A 10607-nucleotide genomic window follows, 5' to 3' on the forward strand; every position below is an offset into this window, starting at 1 on the left:
CACGTCATAGCCGCTTGACGTCAGCGCCGCGACGTCACAGCGCGCCTGAAATAGCGGCGCTCGCGCCACCTCGCCCCGCTTTCCCGCGCTTTTCCGCCGGCTCCGCGCCGCGCCCGTCGACGACCCGCCAACCGCGCAGAAATTCTGCAGCGAGTGAATCTCGTGTCTCCTCCCCGTCCACCCGCCTCCCCGATTTTGGCCAGGTGCCCCCGTTCCCCCCTTCCGGTCCCCATGCCGGCGTGATAACTTCCCGCTCCTGGCTCCCGCCGCGCGGTGTGTTTTCACGCAGATCCCCGCCGTGGCCCTTTCTTTTACTCTCGTCTTTTCCTTTGAATAAAAAATCAGGTCTCCGTCGTGGGACTTCCGCACCCTCTCGAGGCTACCGCCGCGAACTCTTTACCTCTTAAAAATACCTTGTCTCTCCCCCGTCTTCACGTTCCTCGTGCCTTATTTAATCAGCCATTCTTAACCCCTGCTTTTGCACCCTATAAATTGATTTGAGGGTTACTTGTTCCCTGTGTTATTAGTGGAGTACCTCCGAGGGAAAAGTATCGACTGTACAGGACCAATTTTTGATTAAGTAAGTCATCGCAGGCTCCGAGGTTCTGATTGAGTCCAAAAAAAAGTGGACGCTGCCAGTGGCGTAGCTAGGAATTCTTTAGGGGGGGGGGGGTCCGTGACGGTAAATTTACATTATTTCGTGTACGCCCCTGATAGTATTTTATGTCTGCCCTCCAAAAAAAAAAAAAATGTACAAGTAACGAGACGAATGGGGGGGGGGGGGGGGGTTCCACGCTACTGGACGTTGCAAGAAGATGACTTAAGTGATCGGAAATATGGTATTGTTTACGTAGCGCTGTGATCTTTTTCCAAATCACACGCGTAGGCTTTTCACGCGAATTTTAAATTAATTTTGCATTACATTAAAAAAAATTCAAAATAGCCTTTACTTTGACATGGCAGCAAGTGTCACAGGTGATAACCATAACAAGTTGGCGACAACCCTCTTCCATCCAAATTCATTACGAAATGTATGGTTTCTGAGAGTCTACGTGTAGCCAAGTCCGCGCAGTGTTTATATTTCCTGTTCGGAACTAGGTTCCGTGGCCCAAATTCATCACAATCGAAATGAAGAAAATAAATCGATTTTTCGATATGCGATATCAGGACTCATCGCCCCGTGATGAAACCTGATCCGACATCATAAGCATTTTAAAAGGTGAAGGACCAACATTTCTCCGGGTGAATTAATTTCACACGACTTTCTTGGGTTCACCCGTCGCAGTTTCTAAGGGTGAGCCAGACTCCTAGTTTTCTTTAGCTAGCGTTGTAAAATTGGCATAGACAACATTGAGAGTACATCATGGCCTCTAGTAGAGAAAATTACGGATGAAAATGTTGCCATCTCCGAATGACAGTATTGAGCAGCCCTTACAAATTGTAGCCACTTCAGCACACGTTTCCGTGGCGAGCCAAAAATCTGTCATTAGCAATTCAAATACTAGCTCACGAAGTGTTTTGTTGGAACGGATTGTTTCATAATAACCACCCCTAGAAAAAATCAATAATAAACCTCAATCGGGCAAGTCATAGACGGATCCCTCTCAAAACGCTATTGCAACTTACATCAACAACTGGGCAATGTGAGCAACCGTATGCCGCCGGTTAATAACTACAGATTCTTTCTCGTTTTAAAAGGCTTTTGATTTCGAAGTAATAAATAATACATAGAGGAAGCATTATGGTCTAATTCAAATTTAAACCGTCCCCCTTTTGACAGTACAACGAAGTAACGGTAACAGCATTGAGGCGATAATGTCCTCTCAATCGGTAACTTCTTTCAGGAAAACACGCTCAACGAAAATATACGTCACTAAGTATTGAACCAAACTTCAAACTAATGAGTCAATCACCTCGGTCAGTTAAGCTGAAGCGAAATCAAGAAATTCCGTTGGAAATTGACGCTCTCTGCGGAACAGAGAGTGCAAAAATTAAGGAGCTGGTTCTGCCGGTATCGTTGCTATGATGATGCCCTGTTTCCTAGAGCGGCTCCCCTTCATTCAGGCGGTTAGGCATAAACAGCTCCCTCGCGTTGGAATTGTCGCATGCTTGCGTAGTTTTTAATAGACTTTACACTGTATCCCGCGATTTATCTTTTAACATTGAAGGCATTTTTCTAAAACTTTGAGATAGGTGAGGGATTTCTTTCAAGATTTGCGGGCTCCGATGCCATATTTTAAAATTTCCATGATCTTTATTGGATCAACTCAACTGAGGGGTTTTTGAGATGGAAGCTCTAAATGAGTGTAAGCGCTGCGAGGTAAGTTTGTTTGCTTATTTATGCATCAGGGAAGCAGAAAGACATCTATTCATTTGCAACGTTGTGAACTTCTTGTCCCACTGCATTTGAATGCTCAGGTAACCGATCATTTTTAATTTGCAAAATTCTTCCCAAGACTTTTCTTCCTACACCTGTTGGTGTCTGAAAATTCCACGCAGAAATATTCTCTGAAGAAACAATAAAATTAGAGTAATAATTTTGAAACACGGCAATTGACGTATGCGTTTTTCTTAGTTTCACTATGGTTACGTATGAGCGCAATAAATAAATACATTTAGATAAATAAAGCGAATAACTATATTCGTCGGGTCAACCTAACGAGCCTTTATGTCTAAATGTTGGCATAATCCTCGTTTAGCGCGACTCTTGGTGCCTGTATTTGGTCCGCATCGTCGGCATTTCGGGTGCACAACCGGATTTTTACGTTTGATCGGGCACGAAAATTCCTATCGATTTGGCATCCTCGCGTTCAACAACGATCTCAACCCAATGCGGAAGATGCCGCAGATTCCATTTCGTGCTCATCTTCGGTTTTATGACGCTCTCACCAGAGACTGCCCCCGATCCATCGAATTTCGATATTTGCTCACAAGAGATATGGGGCAGTATCAAGAGAGGATCGATCCCTCGAGATGCTGACTCCCATAGGTTCGGATTGGAACAAAGACGGTGAAACTTTTTATTACCTGCTTCTTTTCTGCCTCGTATGAAATTATTGTGACTGCCAACTTTTTCCCGGTTTCATGAATGTTTTGGCATCGAGGGGGAGGAAATTAGCGGAGCTGTTTGTTGGCGTATCGGGTGGAACCGATTATGCGACCAAGGATCTGGGCGATTGTAAAGTTTATTGAAAAGAAGATTTCCAGTTAGTGCCGCGTAAATTTCAAATGATGCTTGATCTAGTAAAAATATCTTGTGAAAACCATCCAAAATAATTGGAAATTTGGTGCTTCTGTAGATGCAACAATTTCCATTGGTATTTGTAAGTATTTTTCAATGATACAAAAATACGTTTATTATGACGTGAAATATTACGGAAATCCTACAATGTGCCCTATGCATTTTCATTTTCATTTTTTTTTTATTTTGTTTTGTTTTTGTTTTTGTTTTTTAACCGCTTTAAAATATTTTTATGATCATACTCTATAATGAAAATTCATAGAAATAACGAGTAACGCATAACGCCTGAATTGCGAAGCGCTTCGAGAGGGTGGACCACCAAGCAATCAGGGGGCCTTCCCCCTAGTTTTTCATAAATGTGACAAGAAGTTTGTGAAAGTTTGAACTGTGAAACTTATAAGAAATATGTTGTTGCGGCTCAATTGGGCGCTCACGCACACCTCAAATTAAGTGTTGCTGATAAAAATTTAATGTCAAACATAGGGCCACTCAAAGTACTTGCTTATTGCGTCCTTCTTTACGAAATAACATTTTTCGATGAGTAAAAGATAATTACGAAGTGTCGTGGTTTTCCTTTTTTCCACATTAAAATTCTATTTAATAAGTGTTTATTTTGAAGTTGTGAACCACAAAATATAATTCCAGTTTCCACTTCTATGCACCGACAGTATTTATGTACACGATTTTTGATTCCTCATCAGAAATACTGCATGCATTGTGAACGAACGCATTCGAATGAAATGAAAAGTTATCCGTACGAAAATTGAAAATGAGAGGAAAAAACTGATTCTAATTTTAAAAAGAAGAAAATTTCATAATCCAGAGGAGGATTTTTATTGAAGTTTGGTGTGCCCATTGTTTCAGCAGTTAAATCAAAAGAAGCGGATCACAAACTTTCCAAACACTGGAGTCACGAAAATATTTAAAAATAATGTTTCAGATAGAGCTTGTAAATATTTTAATTGCTTAAACCATAAAATAATGTAAATTATGTAATGGGAAATTTCAAGGAGCCCGTCGTTCATCCGTGCTGAATGTATAAATTTATACGCACTTACTCTATTCTCAATTTTGTTCTTAAATTTAAAAAAAAATGTTTGTCGTCAGCAGCTGATAGCTGATCAAATGTAGTATGATAAGCCACAGTCACTCTCCTTCCATAGGGAAAAATTAGATCGTCACGAACGACTCTTAAAATAGAATTTCAGAAAAATCTTCTGAGAAATCATTCTAGCAACTCTATAAAAAATCGAAAAGCCATCTGCGTGTAAAAGTCCGATAAATGGTTTCAAAGAGGTGATCACACACACGAACGTGATCTCCTACTAAAAGGAAAAAATATGAAAACCGAGGTTTGTAAAAAACACACTTTTTTTGTCAACCTGAGAATTTCCATTTTGATAAAATCAGGGAATGTTGAGACGGACTCAATTTAGAGAAATCTTTGTGCACTCCAAAATAAAAACATAAAAAAAAAAATAAAAAATGAAAGGGAACGGAACGTGGTTTGCAGCAGTTAAAAGAGGGGTTGGTTTCAGTCTGAAATTTGTTTCATCGAAAGCGCAAATTTTGGACGGATACGTATTTTTCCTACAGTCTTGTAAATTTTCCTTCACATCCTAAATACCTTTATAATATAGTTATGCAGCACATTGATCCTTAGCCCATCAAAAATTGTCCTCCTAAATGATTAAGCGTTACGGATGCTTCTCTGAGAATATTTGCCGCGCGTTTTAACGGCATAATTTTTGCCCAATTCAAGTTTTTTGTTAAGGAAAAAAACCTAAAAATAGATCAGAATGGATTATCGTTAAAAATTGGGGATCTCCCGTCAGAACTGTAAGTGGGAGTTTACAAAAAACTCATGCGTAATTAAGTCATGCGTGAGACTATGGTTAACTAAGGTTCATTTGTACCGGTGAAAATAATGCATACTTTTAATAATACTTTCCACGAATAAAAAGTGGCAAGGTCTGCAGAGTAGAAACTCATTACATGGAGGAACGTGGCAGACCATTTTAACTGAACTGACGAACTGTTTTACCAGACATTGTAGGAAAAGAATATTATGGACAAAAATTTAATGATTTGTCATAATATATATCTTGCAAATACTTTTTTATTTATTTTATGTGTCTTGGATTATTGACCTGGGCCTAGAAATTCCCGTGAAATTTTCCACAATTTTAAAATGTTCCTCAAGATCCCTCCAACCAGGAAGATCGAATTATTTTTCATTTGAATAATTGAAATACTTAGACATAATTCGTTGCTTCAAGAGTATGTTGCGCAAATTTAGCATGACAAGACAATTATATAAAATTAATAATAATTATTAAAAAAGAAAACAAAAAAATCGGGAATGGATCAGAAATGTTTGTGTTTATTTATTGATTTTGTTGCCTACCAAAAAAATTTCTACGCAAAAAAAATCTACGCAAAATTTTAAATATTCCTGTGCAAATAAAAAATGAAATCCATATAATTTAAGAGATACTCAATATCCTCAAATGATCGTTCTTTTTAAGCACCAATGTAATGAAATGCTCAATTATAAACTTAGAAAAATTAGTTTTAAATCAACCTTTTACATAATCAATTGAAAAACGTACTATTCCTCTATTATTTATTAGAAAACGATTAGAATGAATTTGTTTTCCTGCCAAAGCACTACAATAAAGCACTAAAAAGATGGGAAAAAATTATTAATTTGCCAATAAAAAATAACATAGAAGGGAGGGGGAGAACTGCATACCTCCGGAATAATAAATTCGTATTGCATTCAAAATTTTACTGCTGATCCGTGGCCTAGACTAAAAAAACATTTTTTCTTCACGAATGTCTAATTGTAAGCACGAGCACTTCGTGACGTCATTCCCGAAAATTATTTCTTGATTTTTCAATCTGTTCAACAATTCGTTTGAGATTCATCTAAACCATTGGTAATTCGTTTTAGGGCCTCTTTAAGATTAAACTTGAGAATGCTAATACTGAGCATCGTTCCATAATTTTTTACTTTATACGATTTTAAATATATTGTTATACGGTAACAATGGATTGCTCATTGCCCTAGGATGAGCAAACACCGGGATTTTTTTAAAAAGTGAAATTTATGTACCCATAAGACATTTGAGCCTCGGCGTCTTTTAAAATATGAAAAATATCAAGCTCAAATGTATCCTTTCATACACAAGCACCACGCAAAATTTAAATGTTTCACCAATCACTATTATATACACTATTATTTTGGAGTAAATTACTTATTCGATGTCTCTGTGTTTGCTGTATAAATTCATTACCTACAATTTATTTTCGTGCACAATAACACGGAGCTATGCTATGTCAAAAAGTTCAATTGCGGAAGCGGTAAGAATTTTTGCACATGAACATGAACATGAAGCAACAAACATTCGTGTCAGTGTAACACACCGTGTGTAAACGAACTATATACTGACACCTGTGAGATACTTAATAATAATTATACTAAAGTAAAAGGATAATATGAGAAAACATGTTTTATGGTGTGCGCCGTTGCAAAATTCATTCCGATAAACCTGTACACGTGTAAAGAAAGTACCCTATTTTAATGGACTATACTTTTTTTCAAAAAAATAATAAATGAAAAAAACCCGCCACTTGAAGCCGAGATTAATTTTTTGCGTATTGTACGTCATGAGCCAAACATGTACTAGTTTTTTGTAATCACTTCCCAAACTCTAATATAGCGAAGCTATGTGATTTTTTCCGAGGCAAACCATCGGGGGATTGATCGAAAGCAAGCAATGGAACTCGGCTTTTTTTGCCAGCAGCAAAACACATTTAAACCACACGTGGACTACAAAGGGAAAAACCGCCACCAAGATTCAAGGTTAGTCAGGAGCCCAGCACCTTTTGTTAGTTAACGTTTGACTGAAACTTGTGACTTACTGCAACATTTTATTGGCGTTTGGTAGAGATTTAGGGGTTCCCTGCTGTTGTTGTTGTTGGCGTCACTTTTCAAGCCACTAATGGTGTTTATCATTCCTGACCCGGCTCACATTTTTCCGGAACTAGCTAGGACGACGCTTCAGACACTTTTCTACGCCGCACTCGCTTCTAGTTTTCAGAGAATCCAACGCCACGCACAAACTAAAAAAAATGTCTGTCAGTACGTGATTGCATGAGCGTTGCGCATTATTCGCACTTCAAACATCCATAGGCACTGTTCTCGAATCAATCGCGAAATTTTACAAATCCGCGGAACCAACTTTTATGTGATAGTTAAAATCGCGCCAACTTCACACTGACCCTCTGATCCAATCGTTGCAATCCAATGTCCTCGCAACCTTCAAAATACACATTAAAATGAGTAAAATTCTACGTAAATTTGCACGTAAGAACATTTCATTTTCGCGATTACCATAAAAGATAAAGTTAAAAAAAAAATATATGATAATAAATCCCTAATCAGATAATGATTGGGCAAGATAAATTTTCATAAAATTTAAAAAAAAAAAAATGGTGTGATGAAGTCTATGTAATTAGTAAAAATGAATGACACAATATCCAGACTCACTCGGCGCATCCATGCGTTTGATATTCAGGGAAGTCAGGTATCAGGCGTGAAGGAACATTGAGGGATTGTTGAGTGTAGTGGAGAAGGAAGTTGGTGGCCGCACATAAAGCAACTTAAGCATATACTTAAAAGCTTGAGTAGGAATTTTTCGTTTAGAATTCGAGGGCATCCATGAATTTCAAAAGCCTAGAGAAAAGAGTTTCAACACATATTAAGCAGGCAGACATATTACAGGAGTAGTATTTTACGGGTGAAAGTAAGCGCCCATAAAAGGCTTTTTGGATTTTCTCCTCCTTTCTTATCTCTAAATATATTCGCACGTGTAAATTAAGAATGTCTTTGATACGAGAGTTAATTGACTGGAATGTTTATGATTTGACTTGGAAAACTGAAAATATTTCTCTCGGATGCCGGTGTATCTTTTGAAGAGTGGTGTTGCCAGCGAAAATTTTAGTGCTAAGCGGATAGCTAAAATTGCATGCTAAAAGTTTCATGCCACGTGGATTCAATTAATTTTGATTGGAAGGCTAGTGCACACTTATATTAGCTGAAAAATAGACTTATCGTAAGGTCATCAATGTTTACACAAGGCACACGGCTACGAGTATAGACATTTGTGGGGATGGGGTACAACAAGACACTCTGCTTTCATACTGGCATAAAACTAAATGCTGTAGATACAAGCAAAGGAGAGGTTAGTAAAAGTAAGGGAGAGTATAAGAGGCCAATTGTTAAATGTTACAATTGCCGGTTGCAGAAGTTTAACGCGGGATGCGATTAAGTTCAAGAGTAAATTGATAAGGAAGTGTGAGCATTCAGAGGATGCGGGGGTTAGACGAGGGATGAGGGTTAAAATAAGCACATAGGGAATACAAATATTCGAAGATGCTGGGTCAACACGAGTGAATTTAGGGTTACCACTATCACGTATAAAATATTCAAAGTAACGAAAAACTTTAGCGTCAAGTCATGAATCCGAGGGCAAAGAATCGAGCAATTATAATTATTATTGAAGAATGAGAAGTTAATCTAAAGAATCACATAGTAAATATGAATTATTGAAGGATCAGAAAGAAGGGAGATTTTATGGAAGACGATTTTAAGTAACTCGGCCTGTAAAACGCAGGATATGTATTAAAAGAATGCGTATCTAAAACTTTAGATTCTACCTCGTTATTTTAATTGTGAAACGTAGACATTTAGGAGACTTGATGCGAAAGATGAGGGTGGTTTTCAAAATTTAAAGAACAGTGTCAAAGCCGGTCAATGTATTAATTGCGAGTATGAATTTAGCTGGTTAAATTGATGATATCGAGCGTCAAAAATAAATTAAATAAGTCAAATGATCGATGATAACATTTGTGAAGATGAAATATCCTTGAATGGATGCACCGCACCTTTTCAAAGGGGTTGAAACAGAGACGAAGCACACACGTTTCTTGGGAAGAGAATCAGGAGGGAAAGGAGTATGACACAACAGTGAAGGATAATAGCTAAATGCACAGCAATAATATTTTCAAAATACTGAAGGGATTGAAGCATTATTCTCGAAGATTACACTACACACTTGTGAAGGGGAAGGGGGTAAAGACACAGTAGGGTTTGTAGGATGGGTGACACTTGTTGGAGTTCAGGACACGTGGGGGAGGGGTTGAACATTGGGGTAGGTGTGCTGAAGGGTTGAATCGGGGACCCACCTGGGAGGATCGGTTGCGGCGACAACTGCGAGACGGTTAGGTCCGAGCAGGACTCATGCAGGGAGGGGTCGGAGCCCCTGAGGACGCGCTCGCACAACTCCTGGCGGGACTCGGACTCGAAGGGGGGCTCCTCGTCGGAGGGACACGGGACACAGCTGGGCAAGAGGTCGAAGCGAAGCAACTGGGAGTCGAGGGAGTCGAGCGACTGGGAGCGGGGCGACACGGAGACGCACACCCGAAGCTCCGGCTCCGGCTCCGGCTCCGGCTCGAGATCGGTTCCGACGGAGATGAGGTCCGGCGACGGCGACAAGTACCGCGACTCGGGCTCAGACTCAGACTGGAGATGGAGAGGCAGCAGTTCCTCGAGTTGGGCCGGCGACACCCGATCAGACTCCAGAGTCACACACCCCCGCCACGCGAGAATCATGCAGCCGACCAGCTGACCAACCCGACTCAGCACCAACACACACGGACACCGCACCGCACTAGAGGCACCGTTACACCACCAGCACCACCATTCGAAGGAACCAACACGTTTCCTCGCTGCCCGAATGCGATGCGAATACGATGAGATGAGATGCGAATCCCGACTCCCGACTGCGCTGCGGAGCTACTCGCGGGCGCGGCGCTACGGTTCAGACTGAGCCGCGCCGCGCTCCGTTCCCATTATAAAACTTCCCGCCGCCACGTCAGAGCCGTGACGTCGACGATCGATGCGCCCGAGCGCGAGCCTCGCCATTGGCTCCCGCCCGCCCCGTGACGTCGCAACAGTGACGTCCGTTCCGTTACGTCAGCCGTGAGGTCCCTTATCGATTCGCCCTCTTTCCCCCGTTCGGGGCGCGCGGCTTCGTGGGAACGCGAGCCGTCGTGCGCCCCTCGGCCGAGCATCTCGTGCTCACTCCCAATCTCCCCTCCCCCATCCCCACTCCATCCCTCCCGCCAAGACATACCTGCCTCAACCTTCCATTGAAAAACCCTCAGCACGTGCATATCCCTCTTGAGCCCCGATCCACCACTAGAGAAGAACCCAAATTAAGGATCATGTGTGTTTTTTTCACTCCCAAGTCCTGTAAACACGTTAAAATTTCCAATTGAATTGAAACGTGAAAAAGAG

At 40.6% G+C, this 10607-nt stretch overlaps 1 protein-coding gene across 2 annotated transcripts in view; it reads right to left on the reverse strand.

The window, feature by feature from the left end:
* The window catches only part of LOC109041154 (Hormone receptor-like in 38), a 110015-nt gene extending 99866 nt beyond the window's left edge, over positions 1-10149 (reverse strand). The window contains exon 1 of one of the 2 annotated variants that reach the window (XM_072298445.1): positions 9494-10149. In XM_072298445.1, coding sequence (XP_072154546.1) covers positions 9494-9920 — 427 coding nt within the window. In that variant the 5' untranslated portion in view covers positions 9921-10149. Of the gene's footprint in view, positions 1-7168; positions 7496-9493 lie in introns of those variants that run through there. The other variant, XM_072298449.1, reaches the window with a different exon arrangement.
* Positions 10150-10607: the final 458 nt, after the last annotated feature.

Source organism: Bemisia tabaci, chromosome 1, assembly GCF_918797505.1.
Source record: "Bemisia tabaci chromosome 1, PGI_BMITA_v3".
Taxonomy (NCBI): Eukaryota; Metazoa; Arthropoda; class Insecta; order Hemiptera; family Aleyrodidae; genus Bemisia; species Bemisia tabaci.